Source organism: Pogoniulus pusillus, chromosome 6, assembly GCF_015220805.1.
Source record: "Pogoniulus pusillus isolate bPogPus1 chromosome 6, bPogPus1.pri, whole genome shotgun sequence".
Lineage (NCBI taxonomy): Eukaryota > Metazoa > Chordata > Aves > Piciformes > Lybiidae > Pogoniulus > Pogoniulus pusillus.
Window position 1 is genome coordinate 25,017,979 of NC_087269.1, and position 19,558 is coordinate 25,037,536.

At 54.3% G+C, this 19,558-nt stretch overlaps 1 protein-coding gene across 1 annotated transcript in view; it reads left to right on the forward strand.

Annotated features, from left to right (window-relative positions):
- Positions 1-19,558, forward strand: part of PRKG1 (protein kinase cGMP-dependent 1) — a 439,344-nt gene that overhangs the window by 350,317 nt on the left and 69,469 nt on the right. The window contains exon 8 of the mRNA XM_064145000.1: positions 15,437-15,502. Coding sequence (XP_064001070.1) covers positions 15,437-15,502 — 66 coding nt within the window. The remainder of the gene's footprint in view (positions 1-15,436; positions 15,503-19,558) is intronic.

Below are 19,558 nucleotides of genomic sequence, written 5' to 3' on the forward strand. Positions count from 1 at the left end.
TCAGCAGCTCTGCAGCCTGACCTGGACTCTCTCCAGCAGTTCTCTGTCTTGCTGGAGCTGAGGAGCCCAGAAGTGGACCCAGGACTCCAGCTGTGGCCTCACCAGGGCAGAGTAGATGGGGAAGAGAACCTCCTTTGCCCTGCTGGCCACACTCTTCTCCATGCACCCCAGGACCCAATTGGCCATGAGGGCACATTGCTGGCTCATGGTCATCCTCTTGTCCCCCAGCACTCCCTGGTCCTTCTCCTTGGAGCTGCTTCCCAGCAGGTCTCCCCTCAGCTGTCCTGCTGCAGGAGGCTCTCCCTCCCCAGGGGCAGGATCCTACCCTTGCCCTTGCTGGACTCCATGAGGTTGCCTGTGCCCAGCTCTGCAGCCTGCCCAGGTCTGGCTGGATGGCAGCACAGCCTGAGGGGTGTCAGGCTCTGCTCCCAGTGCTGTGCCAGCAGAGAACTGGGGAGGCTCCACTCTGTCCTTTCATCTGGGTGGTTGATGATGTTGTTGAGCTAGACTGGACCCAGTTCTGACTCGTGGGGCACATCACAAGCTACAGGCCTCCAACTGGACTCTGTCCCTCTGACCACAACCCTCTGAGCTGTGTCCCTCAGGCAGCTCTCACCCCTCTCACTGTCTGCTCAGCCAGCACACACTGCCCTAAGAGATGTGGCAGGGCAGGGAACAGGCTCCGTGTTTCCCTTCTGTCTCCAAAGAGAATATTTGACTAAATGGGGTGAAATTCCCTCTCATTTCTGAGCACCCCAGGGGAAAACACTCCTTTTTTCCCTGGGAAAGCTTGGAGTGTGCAGAAAAAAACCACCCATCAGGCTGGCTGCCCAGGGAATTAGCTGCCATATGTGCCCAGGAACCATGTGGGAATCCAGCTGCCTGCCTCTGTGTCCTGAAGAGCCCTGTGCCAGCAGAGCCATTCCCCAGGCTGGTTTCAGATGTTCAAAGCCAGCTGGGTTACCTCAGGCAGGGAGGCAAAGCCTGAGCAAAGCTTTCAAAGAGACTCTTGTCAGAGGCTGTTTCTCACCCACAGCAGATGGAGCCTCCTAGGACATGGGGTGGAAGCTCTGGGGGTGGTTGATGCCTTTCTCTGGGCAGTTGAGTGGGTAACATTATCCACGTTCAGATCCACCCTCCCGGACCACCTCACAGACAGTAGGGTGGCTTTTGTCTGCCTGTGATCAGCATGAGAGGAGACTGAGGAGAGCAAGCTGGTGCTCATGGAGAGGAGCAGCAGCATGGATCACAGGATGCCAGGCTCACAGGATGTCAGGTGTTCTAAAGGACCCAAGGAGATCATCCAGCCCAACCCCCCTGCCAGAGCAGCACCATGCAGTCTAGCTCAAGTCACACAGGAACACATCCAGACAGGCCTTGAAAGGCTCCACAGAAGGAGACTCCACAACCTCTCTGGGCAGCCTGTTGCAGTGCTCTGGGACCCTTACAGGAAAGAAGTTCCCCCTTGTGTTGAGCTGGAACCTCCTGTGCTGCAGCTTCCATCCATTGCTCCTTGTCCTATCCCAGGGAGCAGTGAGCAGAGCCTGTCCCCCGCTCCTGACCCCCAGCCCTCAGACATTGATAAACATTTATCAAATCCCCTCTCAGTCTTCTCTTCTCCAGACTAAGCAGCCCCAGGTCCCTCAGCCTCTCCTCATCAGGCAGTGCTTCAGTCCACTCATCATCCTCGTAGATCTCTGCTGGACTCTCTCCAGCAGATCCCTGTCCCTCTTCAACTGGGGAGGTCAAAACTGAACACAATATTCAAGATGAGATCTCAGCAGCACAGAGTAGAGGGGGAGGAGAACCTCCCTTGATCTGCTGGACACACTCTGCCTAATACACCCCAGGATCTCATTGGCCTTCTTGGCCACAAGGGCACATTGCTGTGCCATGGATGTTCTCCTCCTGTACTCCCGGGTCCCTCTCCACAGGGCTGCTCTCCAGCAGTCACCTCCCAGCCTGTACTGGTGCAGTTTATTCTTCCTCCCCAGGTGCAGGACTCTGCACTTGTCCTTGTTGAACCTCATCTGGTTCCTCTGTGCCCAGTTCTGTCTGTCCAGGTCTCTCTGGATGGCAGCAGAGCCTGCAGCTGGATCAGCCAAGCCTCCAAGCCTCATCTGGCACTCCAAACACAAACCCAGCAGCCTAGCTGAATGGTTTCAGCAGTGCTATAGACAGGGGGGATTGGATCATAGAATCAAGCAAGTTGGAAGAGACCTCCAACCTCATCCAGCCCAACCTAGCACCCAGCCCTGGCCAAGCAACCAGACCATGGCACTAAGTGCCCCAGCCAGGCTTGGCTTCAACACCTCCAGGCACAGCCACTCCACCACCTTCTGAACTTTAGCTGGGACAAGTGCAGGGTCTTGCCGCTGGGAATACAGAACCCAGGAGTGCAGTTCAGTCTGGGATCCATCTGGTTGGAGAGCAACCCTGAGGAAAGGGACTTGGGGGTGCTGCTGGATGAGAGGCACTTGCAGCCCAGAGAGCCAAGCAGAGCCTGGGCTGCAGCAGGAGCAGTGTGGCCAGCAGGGCCAGGGAGGTGATTCTCCCCCTCCCTCTACTGAACTCTGCTGAGACCCCATCTGGAGTATTGCATCCAGTTCTGGAGCCCCTGGGACAAGAGGGATGTGGAGATGCTGGAGTGTGTCCAGAGCAGGGCCAGGAGGATGCTGAGAGGGCTGGAGCAGCTCTGCTGTGAGGACAGACTGAAAGAGTTGGGGCTGTGCAGTGTGGAGAAGAGAAGGCTCCCAGGGGACCTCCAGGATCTGAAGGGAGCCTACTGGGGAGGGACTTTTGAGGCTGTGAGGGAGTGACAGGACTGGGGGGAATGGAGCAAAGCTGGAGGTGGGAAGAGTCAGGCAGTTGGAAGGCTCAGCCTGGCAGGGTGCTGAGCCAGGTCCTTCCAGCTGCATTGGCACCTGGAGAGCTGGCAGCAGAGGAGCCTGGGGGGACCTCCCAGCCTGGCAGTCTGGGATTCTGGGATCTGTCTTTCTGGTCTTCTGTAAACACCATTATCAGGTCAGGCAATATTATTGAAAGGCCTTGGGCATGCTCCTGACGAAACAGCTCCTGTGGGAAGGGCTTTGGTTGAAAAAGACCTTTAAGATCATCTAGCCCAACCATTAACCCTCACTAGTAACCAGTCCAGGGGCACAATCTCTGCCCTGCTCTTGCTGGCCACACCACTGCTGATCCAGGCCAGGCCAGTTGGCTTCTTGGCCACCTGGGCACACTGCTGGCTCATCTTCAGCTGCTGTCAGCCAGGATAGGGTCATAGAATCGCAGAATCAGTCAGGGTTGGAAGGGACCAGAAGGATCATCTAGTTCCAACCCCCCTGCCAGGGGCAGGTCCTTTGCTGCTGTACTCCAGCCACTCTGTCCCCAGCCTGGCACAGTCCTGGGGTTGTTGTGACTGTGGTGGTTTGGCTGTTACCCACCCCCCTACACTTTAGAAGGTACCCCAGCTAACTCAGCCAGCCTCTATAGCTAAATGAAGCTATTTATTTACAGCTGACACAATATACAAGCAGCTATTTACAGTCTATACAGTTATAGACAGAAATATACAAGGTAAAAGTAGTACAGAAACACAACTCCCCTCCCAGAAACCTGAGTCCCCAGGAGGGGCTCTCAACCACCCCTGCACCTTCCCCCTGCCCCTCTCAACCTTTCCCCAGTCCTAGGAAGAAAAGAGGTTCAGCCAAGAGGTTGAGAAGCAAAGATGAGTGGCAGGAGATGTTAGGGAGATGCAGCTCAGTCAAAGCCCAGCCCGAGGGTGAGGTCAAAATGGCGAGAAGTGTTATCTAATGTTTGCCCTTCTTGTTCCCATACATCTCAACGAGACTGTGAGGGAAGTTGACATCACCATTGTTTTCCTTTTCACAGCTTAATTATCTACTTTTTCTCGCCAAAACATTCTAGCCTGCTTCAAACTAGCACAGTGACTCAAGGTGCAAGACCTAGCACAAATCTGAGATCCTTCCCTAGACACAGGCAATGCTCCCATTTGTTTGGGAATCCAACTGGAAATATTTATCCCTTACTCTGAAATTTGGAATCACAGGATCCCAGCCTCACAGGATGTTAGGGGTTGGAAAGGACCCAAGGAGCCAGAGCAGGACCACACAATCTACCTCAGGTCACACAGGAACACATCCAGACAGGCCTTGAAAGGCTCCACAGAAGGAGACTCCACAACCTCTCTGGGCAGCCTGTGCCAGTGCTTTGGGACCCTTATACAGTCAAGAAGTTCCCCCTTGTGTTGAGCTGGAACCTCCTGTGCTGCAGCTTCCATCCATTGCTCCCTGTCCTATCCCAGGGAGCAGTGAGCAGAGCCTGTCCCCCCACTCCTGGCCAGCCTTCAGATAGTGATAAACATCAAATCCCCTCTCAGTCTTCTCTTCTCCAGACTAAGCAGCCCCAGGTCCCTCAGCCTCTCCTCATCAGGCAGTGCTTCAGTCCCATCCTCATAGCCCTCCACTGGACCCTCTCCAACAGATCTCTCTCTGTCTTCAACTGGGGAGCCCAAAACTGAACACAGTACTCAAGATGGGGTCTTGAATGTTGAGATGTTAGTTTAAGGCAGGAGGATCTCATCTGATGTCATCTTGTAAGCTGACAGAGCTCATTTCTGGCACCAGACCATCAGGGTTGAAATCTTGCCAGTGAGATGTGCAGAGCTCAGTATTGAAAGGAGATGCCAGGAAATCCTAAATCCCTGGATTCAGCACAGACTCCTGCAGCCCTGCTGGAGCTCAGTCTCTGATCTCTAACACAACTGATAAAGATCTTAAAGGCAGTGAATGGGAAAGGAAAAACCTGGGAAGGAAGAGGACCAACCACGCAGGAGCTACCAGACACCTGGTGTGGCATTGAGTGTGGGTTTGGCAGTGACACCAGGCTGTGTGGTGTGGCTGACAGGCTGGAGGGAAGGATCCATCCAGAGGGACCTGGGCAGGCTGCAGAGGTGAGCCCAAGGCAGCCTCACGAAGGTCAACAAGGCCAAGTGCAGGTCCTGCAGCTGGGTCAGGGCAGTGCCAAGCACAAATGCAGGCTGGGTGAGGAGTGGCTGAGAGCAGGCTGGAGGAGAAGGCCTTGGGGGTGTCAGTTGGTGAGCAACTGCCCAGGAGCCAGCACTGGTGGCTGGCAGCCCAGAGCCAGCTGTGTGCTGGCTGCAGCCAGAGCAGGGAGAGCAGCAGCACAGGGAGGGGATTCTGCCCCTCTGCTCTGCTCTGCTCAGACCCCACCTGCAGCACTGCAAACAGCTCTGGGTGCCCCCAGCAGAAGAAGGACCTGGGGCTGCTGGAGAGGTTCCAGAGGAGCCTGTGGAGATGATGAGAGGGCTGGAGAAGCTCCCCTGTGGGGACAGGCTGAGAGAGTTGGGGCTGGAGAAGAGAAGAGAAGACTCCAGAGAGACCTCAGAGCAGCTTTCCAGTACCTAAAGGGATCCCACAGGAAAGCTGCAGAGGGACTTCTCCTGAGGGTGTCTGGAGACAGGCCAAGGGGGAATGGTTTAAAGCTGAGGAAGAGCAGGGTTAGACTGGAGCTGAGGAAGGAGGGTGGGGAGACACTGGCACAGGTTGCCCAGGGAGGCTGTGGCTACCTCCTCTCTGGAGGTGCTGAAGGCCAGGCTGGATGAGGCCTTGAGCAAGCTGTGCTGGTGGGAGGTGTCCCTGCCCCTGGCAGGGGAGTTGGAACTGGATGGGCTTTGAGGTCCATTCAGAGAGACTTAGGCTGGAGAGTTGGGCAGGCAGAAATTTAATAAAGCCAAACAAGGGCAAGGGTAGAGTCTGGCACCTGAGAAAGAACAACCTCATGGACCAGAATAAGTTTGGGACTGACCTGTTGGAGAGCAGAGAAGAAGAAAAACTCTTGGAGCCCTGGTGGACAAAAGGATGCCCAAGAGCCAGCAATGTGCCCTTGGGACCAAGAAGGTCAAGGGCAGCCTGGGGTAGGTTAGAAGGGCTGTGGTGAGTAGGCTGAGAGAGGTGCTCCACTCCTTCTACTACACCCTGCTGAGGCCACATCTGGAATCTTGTCTCCAGTTCTGGGCCCTTCAGGTCAAGAAGGACCTCAGGGAACTGCTTGAGAGAGTCCAGCCCAGAGCCCCCAAGCTGCCGCAGGCAGTGGAACATCTCCTGTGAGGCCAGGCTGAGGCAGCTGGGGCTGGGAGCTGGCAGCAGAGGAGCCTGAGGGCTGCCCTCAGTGCTGTGCTGAAGATGTGCAGGGCAGTGTCAGGAGGACACAGCCAGGCTCTGCTCAGGGCTGGCCAAGGGCAGCACAAGGGGCACTGGTGCCAGCTGGAGCAGAGGAGGTGTCCTGGGAACACGAGGGGAAACTTTGTCCCTGTGAGGATGCTGGAGGCCTGGAGAAGGCTGCCCAGAGAGGTTGTGGAGTCTCCTCTGGAGACATTCAAAGCCACCTGGATGTGTTCCTGTGTGCCCTGCCCTGGATGCCCCTGCTCTGGCAGAGGGGGTTGGGCTGGATGATCTCTGGAGGTCCCTTCCAGCTCCTACCATTCAGTGACTCTGTGATTCATTCCAACCCATCCCATTCTGTGGCTGTGCCTTCCTCACCCCAGCTCTGGGCTTCACTTCTCTGGTCTGGAGATGGAGGTCTCCCCTCAGCTGGGGCAGGTTTTGGCATGGATTAAACGGCGGAATCATGAGGGAGTGCAAGCTGAACATCTGCATGGTGAGAGAATTCCTAGTTCCACCTTCATACCTTCTCCAGACCAGAGAAGGACGAAGTTTTGGCCATGTGTATCCTCCAAGCACAGCTCAGTGTGGCTGCTCCCTCCCTGGAGGTGTTCAAGGCCAGGCTGGATGAGGCCTTTGAGCAACCTGGGCTGGTGGGAGGTGTCCCAGCCCATGGCAGGGGTTGGGACTGGATAAGCTCGAAGGTCCTGTCCCATCCCATTCTGTGATTCTATGTGCTTATAGAGTGACCTTAAGTCATTGTGTGGCTGTGGTGGTGCCAGAGGCTGGTCCTGGAATTCCCAGTTCCCTCTTGGGCACCTGTTCCCATCATGTTCCTTTCCACTGCTTTCCTTCATGATTTACTGGCCAAGGGCTGAGCTAAACCAGTCTGTAGGAAGCTGCTGAAGGTCTGATTTATCTCAGGTGGTCACAGGACTGCTTCTGCTCCACCACTCTGGGCACAGACAGAAGAGAAGGCAGCAGACAAGGAGCAGTTTTACAACCTTACTGAGGAGCAATCTTGACCACAATTTTTCTTTCCTTGCTGTTCCCACCATGGAATAGCAGAGGAAGAAATGGAGCTCCTAGACCCAGCAGCAGCCACTGCCACAGTCCATGGTGGTGCAGAGGCATCATGGAATGGTTTTAGTTGGGAAGAACCTTTCAAGGCCCATGGTGGTGTAAGGGCATCATGGAGTAGTTTGAGTTGGGAAGGACCTTTAAAGGTCTCAGTGCCACAGCCCATGGTGGTGTAAGGGCATCATGGAGTGGTTTGAGTTGGGAAGGACCTTTAAAGGTCTCAGTGCCACAGCCCATGGTGGTGTAAGGGCATCATGGAGTGGTTTGAGTTGGGAAGGACCTTTAAAGGTCTCAGTGCCACAGCCCATGGTGGTGTAAGGGCATCATGGAGTGGTTTGAGTTGGGAAGGACCTTTAAAGGTCTCAGTGCCACAGGCCATGGTGGTGCAGAGGCATCATGGAGTAGTTTGAGTTGGGAAGGACCTTTAAAGGTCTCAGTGCCACAGCCCATGGTGGTGCAGAGGCATCATGGAGTAGTTTGAGTTGGGAAGGACCTTTAAAGGTCTCAGTGCCAGAGCCCATGGTGGTGTAAGAGCATCATGGAGTAGTTTGAGTTGGGAAGGACCTTTAAAGGTCTCAGTGCCACAGCCCATGGTGGTGTAAGGGCATCATGGAATGGTTTGAGTTGAGAAGGACCTTTAATGGTCATGCAGTGCAATCACCTGCAGTCAGCAGGGACATGTGCAATCAGAGCAGGTTGCTCAGAGCCCCGAGCAACCTCACGAGTCCCCAGCTTTCTGCTGGGCCTCTTGAAGCACTGCAAGGCCTCCAGAAGCTCTGCCTGGAGCTTTCTCCTCTGCAGGCTGAACAAGCCCAGCTCTGCCAGCCTGGCCTCACAGCAGAGCCCTGCCAGCACTCCTGTGGCCTCCTCTGGCCCTGCTCCAGCAGGTCCCTGCCTGTGCTGTGCTGAGCACTCCAGAGCTGCCCCAGCACTGCAGGGGGGTCTCAGCAGAGCCCAGCAGAGGGGCAGAATCCCCTCCCTGCCCCTGCTGCCCACACTGCTGGGCATCAGCCCAGGGCAGGCTGAGGCTGGGCTGGCAGTGCACATCATCAACTCATCTCCAGGTTTTCATCCATGATTGCCTCCTCATCCCATCATCTCCCAGCCTATCTGCAGGTCAAGCTGACTGTCAGCTTTGCTGGAGTTAGCCTGACCATCAGAGCATTCAAGTGTGCTGGTGTGTAGCCCATCAGGGCTGGAAGTTGGGTCAAGTGTCTCCGTGCCATGGTGTAGAGCAGTGCCCATGTGAAAAGCAGAGCCTCATCAGAAAGCACAGGTTTGCAGACCCTCAAGGAGATTAATTGCACCATCAGGAGGCTTGGAGAAGTTTTTTGGGGACTCTGATTTCTCTCAGGAGCCTCTCAGCTGATCTGAAAGCTGTCTGTGAACCCTTGCTGCCTGAGGTGTGAGAAAGCTGCTGCAAAGCACAGGGCTTGGCCCAAACTGAAGGCTATGGCCACTTTTTGCCTGTGGTGCTTTTGGTCCTGTTCCTGGCACCAACTTTCATGCAGTAAATACAAGAAAGGCTTCACTGTGACTCACCAAGTGAAACCCATCTTGAGTGGGGTAACACCTCCCACCAGCACAGCTTGCTCAAGGCCTCATCCAGCCTGGCCTTCAGCACCTCCAGGGAGGGAGCAGCCACAGCCTCCCTGGGCAACCTGTGCCAGTGTCTCCCCACCCTCACTCTCAACAATTTCTTCCTCATCTCCACTCTCAGTCTCCCCTCTCCCAGCTCACAGACATTGTCCCTCATCCTGGCACTCCCAGCCCTTGGCCAAAGTTCCTCTCCAGCTCTCTAAGAGCCCCTTCAGGTACTGGAAGGCTGCTCTGAGGTCTGCCTGGAGCCTTCTTTTCTCCAGCCTCAACAACCCCAACTCTGCCAGCCTATCCCCACAGGGGAACTTCTCCAGCCCTCTGATCACATTGGTGGCCTCTGGAGCCTCTCCAGCAGTTCCATGTTCCATTAATAACTGGAATTTAGCAGCAGTATCCCAAAGCCCATCATCTCTCTGCTATTATTATTTTGTTGGGTGTTTGTTGATTGCATGAGAGAGAAATTGCCTTCACTGGCTCTTCTCAGCAGCTGCACCCAAGCTTGAAAAATGAACCTCACCTCTACCCTTTAAAGACAGAATTTTGCCTACAGAACCCCAGCATGGTGAGGCTTGGAAGGGACCCTGGAGATCATCCAGTCCAACCCCCCTGCTAAGGCATATTCACTTAGAGAAGGTCACACAAGAACGTGTCCAGGAGGGTTTGCAACATGTCCAGAGATGAAGACTTGGGCAGCCTGCTCCAGGGCTCTGCCAACCTTGAATTCAAGTAGTCCCTCCTTGTGTTGAGGTGGAACTTTTATCAGCAGAGCTGCAACCATTCCAAATTGCAATTCCAGAACCCCAGCTTGGTGGAGGCTGGAAGGGACCTCTGGAGTTTGTCCAGTTTAACCTACTTGCTAAAGCAGGGCACCCACAGCAGCTTGCCCAGGAGCACAATGCCATGGAGGGGTTAGAAGCTCTCCAGACAAGGAGACTCCACAACCTCTCTGAGCAGCCTGCTCCAGGCCTCCAGCACCCTCACACCAAACAACTTTCTCCTCCTGCTCAGCTGGAATCTGAAGTTTGTGCCCTGCAGTCCAGGTTGAGATGTTCCTGCTTGCACACTGTGGGAGAGCTCTTAGGAACCTGAGTGCTGTTGCCACCTGGTTCCACCAGGAAGCTGAGGAGCTGAGGTGTGATGGTACAGGATCTCCTGCCCTACTCTCCAGGCATGTGCCCAGAGCAGGAGTTGTGCCCACTTGTGTGCGGTCCTGCTGATGTCCCCGGCTCCAAAATCTCCTCTGCTTCTATTTCCTCGTGCCCGTGTGTGCCCTCCACACCCCTCGCAGCAGCTGTGACCTTTCTACAGCAAGTCTGAAGCTGTAAACTAGCAGCAGAGTACAGTGGAAGCACAGAGCCACAGGCAGAGCTGGCAGCAGCAGGGGCTTGTCCTGGGGGCAATGGTGGAGACAAGGAGCAGCCATGGAGCTTTCAGAGAGTGAAGGAGACTCCTGCGAAGAAGGGAACTGTGTGCTGGGGAGCAGCCAGGAGGACTCCTGCCACCAAGCCCCGAAAGTGTCAGAGTCAGTGCTGACAGCATGCGGTCTGCTGGCTGCTGCTGACCACCTCTGCTAGCCACTTGGAGCCCTGCACATCTGCTGCTTGTGTCGCCATGCAGTTCCTGCTGCATCCCATCCCTGCACGTTGGCTGCATGCATTGCCATGCAGTTCCTGCTGCATCCCATCCCTGCACGTTGGCTGCATGCATTGCCATGCAGTTCCTGCTGCATCCCATCCCTGCACGTTGGCTGCAAGCATTGCCATGCAGTTCCTGCTGCATCCCATCCCTGCACGTTGGCTGCATGCATTGCCATGCAGTTCCTGCTGCATCCCATCCCTGCACGTTGGCTGCATGCATTGCCATGCAGTTGCTTGTTGCATCCCATCCCTGCACGTTGGCTGCATGCATTGCCATGCAGTTGCTTGTTGCATCCCATCCCTGCACGTTGGCTGCATGCATTGCCATGCAGTTGCTTGTTGCATCCCATCCCTGCACATCTGCTGCATGCATTGCCATGCAGTTGCTTGTTGCATCCCATCCCTGCACATCTGCTGCATGCATTGCCATGCAGTTGCTTGTTCCATTCAATCCCTGCACATCTGCTGCATGCATTGTCATGCAGTTGCTTGTTGCATCCCATCCCTGCACATCTGCTGCATGCATTGTCGTGCAGTTGCTTGTTCCATTCAATCCCTGCACATCTGCTTCATGCATTGTCGTGCAGTTGCTTGTTCCATTCAATCCCTGCACATCTGCTGCATGCATTGCCATGCAGTTGCTTGTTCCATTCAATCCCTGCACATCTGCTGCATGCATTGTCATGCAGTTGCTTGTTGCATCCCATCCCTGCACGTTGGCTGCATGCATTGCCATGCAGTTGCTTGTTGCATCCCATCCCTGCACGTTGGCTGCATGCATTGCCATGCAGTTGCATGTTGCATTCCACCCCTGCACATCTGCTGCATGCATTGCCATGCAGTTGCGTGTTGCATTCCACCCCTGCACATCTGCTGCATGCATTGTCATGCAGTTGCTTGTTCCATTCAATCCCTGCACATCTGCTGCATGCATTGTCATGCAGTTGCTTGTTCCATTCAATCCCTGCACATCTGCTGCATGCATTGTCATGCAGTTGCTCATTGCATTCCATCCCTGCACATTTGCTGCATGCATTGCCATGCAGTTGCTCATTGCATTCCACCCCTGCACATCTGCTGCATGCATTGCCATGCAGTTGCATGTTGCATTCCACCCCTGCACATCTGCTGCATGCATTGCCATGCAGTTGCTTGTTGCATCCCATCCCTGCACATCTGCTGCATGCATTGTCATGCAGTTGCTTGTTCCATTCAATCCCTGCACATCTGCTGCATGCATTGTCATGCAGTTGCTTGTTCCATTCAATCCCTGCACATCTGCTGCATGCATTGCCATGCAGTTGCTTGTTCCATTCAATCCCTGCACATCTGCTGCATGCATTGTCATGCAGTTGCTCATTGCATTCCATCCCTGTGCATCTGCTGCATGCATTGCCATGCAGTTGCTCATTGCATTCCACCCCTGCACATCTGCTGCATGCATTGTTATGCAGTTGCTCATTGCATTCCACCCCTGCACATCTGCTGCATGCATTGCCATGCAGTTGCTCATTGCATTCCACCCCTGCACATCTGCTGCATGCATTGTCATGCAGTTGCTCATTGCATTCCACCCCTGCATATCTGCTGCATGCATTGTCGTGCAGTTGCTTGTTCCATTCAATCCCTACACATCTGCTGCATGCATTGTCATGCAGTTGTTTGTTCCATTCAATCCCTGCACATCTGCTGCATGCATTGTTGTGCAGTTGCTTGTTCCATTCAATCCCTGCACATCTGCTGCATGCATTGCCATGCAGTTGCTTGTTGCATCCCATCCCTGCATGTTGGCTGCATGCATTGCCATGCAACTGCTCGTTGCAGTCCATCCCTGAGCATCTGCTGCATGCAGTGCCTTGCAAGTCCTTGTTAATCTGATGCCCTGCATGTCTACTACATGCAGTGCCATGCAATTCCTTGTTGCATTTGGGGTTTCTGGACTGCCAATAATCCTTAGTTGCATTTCATGCTGTGCACTCCAAGCAATTCCTTGTTGCATGTAATTCTGCACTTCTCATGGTGACCTGACTCTTTTACTGCCCTGTGCTTCTAATAATTGTGGCATTTTACTGTCCTGCACCAACAATGCAGTAATTACTTGGTGCATTTAATGCCTTGCATTTGCAATTAGGTGCATTCAGCGACATGCAGCTACAGGTTACCCAGGGAGGCTGTGGATGCCCCCTCCCTGGAGCTGTTCAAGGCCAGGCAGGATGAAGACTTAAGCAACCTGGGCTGGTGGGAGATATCCCTTCCTGTGGCAGGTGGGGTTGGAACTGGAGGATCTTTAAGGTCTCTTTCAGCCTAACACATTCTATAGAATCATAGAATCATAGAATCATAGCATCAAGCAGGTTGGAAGAGACCTCCAAGATCATCCAGTCCAACCTATCACCCTGCCCTATCCAACCAATTAGACCATGGCACCAAGTGCCTCATCCAGTCTTTTCTTGAAGACCCCAGGGACGGTGCCTCCACCACCTCCCTGGGCAGCCCATTCCAATGGGAAATCACTCTCTCTGGGAAGAACTTCTTCCTGATATCCAGCCTATACCTACCTTGGCACAACTTGAGACTATGTCCCCTTGTTCTATTGCTGGTTGCCTGGGAGAAGAGGCCACCCCCCACCTGGCTACAATGCCCCTTCAGGTAGTTGTAGACAGTAATAAGATCACCCCTGAGCCTCCTCTTCTCCAGGCTAAACAGGCCCAGCTCCCTCAGCCTCTCCTCATAGGATTTGTGCTCCAGGCCCCTCACAGCTATGACTCTGTGAACCAATGTCTGTGTTTTTCTTGCCTGCAGTCAGCCAATGCAGTATAAAACTCATCTCTGTATAACTAAAAAGGTATAAACTGGCTTTTTTCCTGCAGGAAGGCATCTGGGATAACGGGGAAATGTGTTTAGTTTTGACTGGAATTAATGACCAAGCAAGTTGGATTCCTGGTTTTTAGGTATTAAAGAGACCAGCAACATCGTGGGGTATTAAACATCATCTCCACTTCTCCTCTCTGTGTTTACCCAAGCTGCACAAGCTAATTGAGATAATCATCTGCTGCTCCTCCACTGCTTCTTTCCCCTTCCTCCTAATTACCATCATTTCATTTATCATGGGGGATAAATGAGCTCTAACTGCACACTTAATGGCAGTGAGAAGCAACTCAAAGGCAGCATTCCAACGTCAGCTTGAACAGGGAGGGTTCTGCTTTGGGTCACAACAACCCCTTGGCAAGCTGCAGACATGGGGATGTGTGGGTGGAAATCTGCAACTTGGAGAGGGACCTGGGTCTGTTGGTTGGCAATCAATGAATATGAGACAGCAGTGTCCAGGTGGGCAGGAAAGCCAATGGCATCCTGGCTTGGGTTAGAAACAGGGTGGGTGGCAGGGCACACCTTGAGTGTTGTGTTCAGTTCTGGGCCTCTCACTGCAGGAAGGGCATTAAGGGGCTGGACCCTCTCCAGAGAAGGGCAGCAAGGCTGGAGAAGGGCCTAGAGCACCTGGACTACAAGGAGGGGTGAGGGAGCTGGGGATATTCAGGTTGCAGAAGAGGAGGCTCAGGGCAGACCTCATTGCTGTCTACAACTACCTGAAGGGAGGCTGTAGCCAGGTGGGGTTGGACTCTTCTGCCAGGCAAGCAGCAACAGAACAAGGGGACACAGTCTCAAGTTGTGCCAGGGCAGGTCTAGGCTGGATGTGAGGAGGAAGTTGTTGTCAGAGAGAGTGATTGGCATTGGAATGGGTTGCCCAGGGAGGTGGTGGAGTTGCCGTGCCTGGAGGTGTTGAAGCCAAGCCTGGCTGGGGCACTTAGTGCCATGGTCTGGTTGCTTGGCCAGGGCTGGGTGCTAGGTTGTGCTGGATGAGCTTGGAGGTCTCTTCCAACCTGCTTGATTCTGTGATTCTGTGATGATTCTACAGTTCCCTGCAGGGAGGTTGGAGTGAGGAGGGGGCAGCCTCTGCTCCTTGGTGGCAAGGGACAGTACCAGAGGCAATAGTTCCAAGATGCACCAGAGGAGGCTCAGGCTGGAGCTCAGGGAAGATTTCTGCACGGGAAGGGTTTTCAAACGTTGACACAGGCTGCCCTGGGCAGTGCTGGAGTCACCATCCCTGGGGGTGTTCAAGAAAGGTGTGCCCATGGCACTTGGGGCTGCAGTTTATTGGGGGTTGGTGGTAGGACTGGATGACCACAGAATGGGTTGGGTTGGAAAGGACCTTCAAGAGCCTCCAGTTCCAACCCCCTGCCATAGGCAGGGACACCTCCCACCAGCACAGCTTGCTCAAGGCCTCATCCAGCCTGGCCTTCAGCACCTCCAAGGAGGGCACATCCACAGCCTCCCTGGGCAACCTGTGCCAGTGTCTCCCCACTCTCATTCTCAACAATTTCTTCCTCCTTTCTACTCTCAATCTACTCTCTCCCAGCTCAAAGCCTCTGTCCCTCAGCCTGGCACTCCCAGCCCTTGTCAAAGGTCCCTCCCCAGCTCTATGTACTGGAAGGCTTCTCTAATGTCTGCCTGGAGCCTTCTTCTCTCCAAGCTGAACAGCCACAAAGTGTTCATGGCAGTAGATGATATTTTGGTGAAGGTCTTTGTGTGCATGGTAGAGCTGAAGCTTGCCTGGAGCAGATGAGAAGCAGGGCTGATGTGTGGCTGGATGTCCCATTAACAAGGGGAATCTGTTTCTTCTTTTCCCTCAGGCTTGGCTTTCAGTTTTGATCTGCTTGTCTGGATCATGAACTAGAAATGAAGCTAGGGACCAGCTGGGAAACCCAGAGATTTGTACCTGTGAGGTGCAGAAACCTTTGTGAGACTTAGCAATGTATTCATGAAGGGCTTTGGGAATGCAGAGTGTTTGGGCACGCAAAGATGGTGCTGCAAAGCAAAGAGCTGATTGAAGCAATGACCTTTTGTTGTTGTCTCTTCCAGGGAGGACGTGAGGACAGCCAACGTCATTGCAGCTGAAGCAGTCACTTGTCTGGTGATAGACAGAGAGTAAGTACATCCACCTCCTGCCTTGGGGTGGGCTGGAGTGGACTCCAGTGGGTGCCTTTGCCAGCTTTTAACTGGAGCCTGTGCTCAGTTTGTCCAGAGAGGTCATTTTCATGTTAATACAGTCAAGAGACATCTGTCTGTGTCCTTGGTGAAGCAGAGAGAAGGTCCCCCTGGTATCCCAGAACCACAGGAGGCTCTGGGTTGGAAGGGACCTCCAAAGGTCATCTAGTCCAACCCCCTCTGCAGTCTTCAGGGACACCAGCCTGACCAAGCTCACTTGTGACAAAGGCAAACAGATAAGAAGCACTGAAAGACAAAATGGGAATCAAACAGGAGATAGCACATGGTGGGAGCTGAGCCAGGGAGTGCCCATGCCTGGAGTTGCTCAAGAAAGGTGTGCCCATGGCACCAGGGGACATGACTTAGGGGCCATGGTGGGGGGCTTGGTGTTGGGACTGCATGACCCTGGAGGGCTTTCCCAAGCAAAGAAAGAAGGGCACCAGCAGCCTGGCCTGCAGCAGCAATGGTGTGGCCAGCAGGAGCAGGGCATGGATTGTGCCCCTGTGCCGGGCACTGCTGAGACCACATCTTGAGTGCTGGGCTCAGTTTTGGGCTCCTCCCTGCAAGAAGGGCATTGAGGAGCTGGAACAGGAGAAGGGCAAGAAGGGTGGGGAAGGGTGTGGAGAAGAGGGCTGGGGAGCAGCATCTGAGTGAGCTGAGGGTGTGCAGTGTGGAGAAGAGGAGGCTGAGAGCAGAGCTCATTGCTCTCTGCAGCTCCCTGAGAGGAGGCTGCAGTGAGCTGGAGGTTGGGCTCTGCTCCCTAGGCTGAGGTGAGAGAAGGAGAGGAACTGGCCTGAAATTGTGCCAGGGGAGGGTTAGGTTGGTGCTGAGGAACAATTTCTTCGCTGCAAGAGTGGTCATGGACTGGCACAGGCTGCCCATGCCTGGAGGTGTTCCAGAAAGGTGTGCCCATGGCACCTGGGGCCATGGTTTAGTCACCATGGTGGGGTGGGGTTGGTGTTGGGACTGGATGACCCTGGAGGGCTTTCCCAGGCAGAGCAGCTGTGTGGTGATGCTGAGGGCCAGCTGTCAGCCCAGCTCTGTACTCAGCACACAAAGCAGCTGCCTAAGCAGGTTATCAACTGGAGTGCCAGCAAGGTGCTGGTGTGCAGAGCAGGCTGCAGATGGCATGGGTTGGGGATGGGTCTGGCAGAGATCAGAGAATCATGGAATGGGTTGGGTTGGAAGGGACCTTAAAAACCATCCAGTTGCTGCCATGGGCACCTCCTACCAGCCCAGGTTGCTCAAGGCCTCACCCAACCTGGCCTGGAGCACCTCCAGGGGGAGGGCATTTCTTGCACTGGGATGGCAGTGGGATGGGGGAGAGTTAGGTAGCTCCCTGCTTTGGGCTTCATGCTGTTGTTTGTTTTTTTCCCCCTCCATTATACTGCTTAGCTGAGGTGTTTGTGCATTACCTTGTGAGCTGAGGGAATGGTGCAGGATGTGATCTCCTTTATATTGAACTCTTTGCATCTTATCTCAACTCCTTATCTCAACCCAGAGGGGGTTCTGTGTCTGTTACTTTTCCCTCACTTCTGTGCTGGGGGAGGTGGGGGGGAATACAGGAAGGTTACAGGCAAGAAAGGTGGGGAAGGTTCTGGAGAAGAGGGCTGGGGAGGAGCAGCTGAGGGAGCTGGGGGTGTGCAGTGTGGAGAAGAGGAGGCTGAGGGCAGAGCTCATTGTTCTCTGCAGCAATCCAGCCTGGCCTTCAACGCCTCCAGGGCATCCTTCCACAGCTTCCTTGGGCAACCTGCTCCACCCTCACTCTCAACAATTTCTTCCTCGTCTCCAGTCCACTCCCAGAAGGACATTGGTGGTCTGGAGCAAGTGCAGAGAAGGGGAAGAAAGGTGGGGAAGGGTCTGGAGAAGAGGGCTGGGGAGGAGCAGCTGAGGGAGCTGGGGGTGTGCAGTGTGAAGAAGAGGAGGCTGAGGGCAGAGCTCATTGCTCTCTGCAGCTCCCTGAGAGGAGGCTGGAGCCAGGTGGGGGTTGGGCTCTGCTCCCTAGGAACTTGAGGGAATGGCCTCAAGTTGCCCAGGAGGAGGTCTTCTCAAAAGAGGCTGCTCAGGGCAGTGATGAGTACTCGTTCAAGGAGAGGTTTAAAAGCTGTGAGCATGTGGTGCTGATGGTGACTTGCAGCTAAGGCTTGGACTTGATGATCTTAAGGGTGTTCTCCAACCTGCATTGCCATGATTCTACAACCAGTGCTGATCTCTGAGCACTCTAGGGGAGCCAATCGTTTGTGGGAGATGGAAGGGCTTCCAGTTGCACCTTCAGGTTTAGGCTGGACACAAGGAAACAATTTCCTTCCCCAAAAGCAGTGTGAAGGCCTGGCCCAGGCTGCACAGGACAGTGCTGGAGGCTCCATCCCTGAAGGGGTTTCAAAGCCATAGAGATGTGACCTGGGAGCAGTGGTTCAGTGGTGACCTGGCAGGGCTGGGTTAAGGGTTGGACTCTTCCAACCAAAATGATTCTGTGACTGTCTGTCATAACCAGGTAGTTTGGCAGCCCTGAATTTAGCCAAAGACAAAGCAGCAGGAGATGTATGCAGTTTTTTAGCACTCTGCTTTTGCTGTGCACTGTGAGCTTGAAGAAACCCCTAAGAGTTCACAACTGCAGGGTCAGCCTCTGTGGGTCACTTCCCAGATGGGTTTCTTGCTCCTCTTCTGTGCCCCTCTCCCACTCTGTGGTGCCCTTGAAATGGTGAGGAAGTGCAAGTTAAATTTAACCTGCTGGAGCTGTGCACTGACTAGAGCAGAGCTGCCTGCAGTGCCCTGCAATTAGCAAGGTGCCAGCATTTGGACAAATCCTGTTTGCAGAGTTATTTTTAGCACCATTTGTAGGACAGAGAAGGTTGTCCTCAGTTCTGACCACTTCTGACTTCTTCTTGGAGCTCTTGGATTATTGTTTTTAGGAACTGCTGAAAACAGTGCCTGAAGGAGCTCCAGGAGAGCTGGGGAGGGACTTTTGGCAAGGACTAGAAGTGCCAGCAGCAGAGGCAATGGAGTGATGAGGAAGAAATTCTTTAGAGGCCAACCTCTGGAGTCCTGAGCACAACTCAGAGAAGGACCTCTGGTGGAACACTTCCAGTGTCTCCCCACCCTCACTCTCAACCATTTCTTCCTCATCTCCACAGAATCACAGAATGAGTCAGGGCTGGGAGGGACCACAAGGATCATCCAGGCCCAGTGACCCTGCCATGGGCTGGGACACCCTACCCTAGATCAGCCTGGCCAGAGCCCCATCCAGCCTGGCCTTAAACACCTCCAGCCATGGGGCCTCAACCGTCTCCCTGGGCAACTCATTTCTGCCTCTCACCACTCTCAGTCTCCCCTCTCCCAGCTCAAAGCCATTGTCTCCTGCCCTGACACTCCCAGCCCTTGTCCAAAGTCCCTCCTCAGCTCTCCTACAGCCCCTTCAGGTACTGGAAGGCTGCTTCCTGGAGCCTTCTCTTCTCCAGCCTCAACAGCCCCAACTCTCCCAGCCACAGGGGAGCTTCTCCAGCTCCCTGATCACCGCAGTGCATCAATCCATATCCCTTGCTGCAGTCTCTGCTGGTGAGTCGAGGTGAGTGGTGGAGGTAAGCTGAAAGAGTGAGTAGGGATGTCCTAGAGGACATCTCCTGCAGCACCGTGGTGCTCATGTGAATTCCTTACAAGGTGTTTGCTTTTCCCTTTGGCTTGGAAGAGCATCAGGGTTGTGCTTTGAATCCAGCCTGTCCCCACAGAGAAGCTTCTCCAGCCCTCTCATCATCTCCATGGCCTCCTCTGGACTCTCTCCAGCAGCTCCAGGTCCTTTTTGTGCTGAACCCCAGAGCTGTTTGCAGTGCTGTAAGTGGGGTCTGAGCAGAGCAGAGGGGCAGAATCCTCTCCCTGTGCTGCTGCTCTCCCTGCTCTGGCTGCAGCCCATCACAGGCTTGGCTCTGGGCTGCCAGTGCTCACCTCAGGCTCCCTCCAGGGCTGCTGAAGTTTTCTGCAGAAGCAGAGTTGGACTGGTGG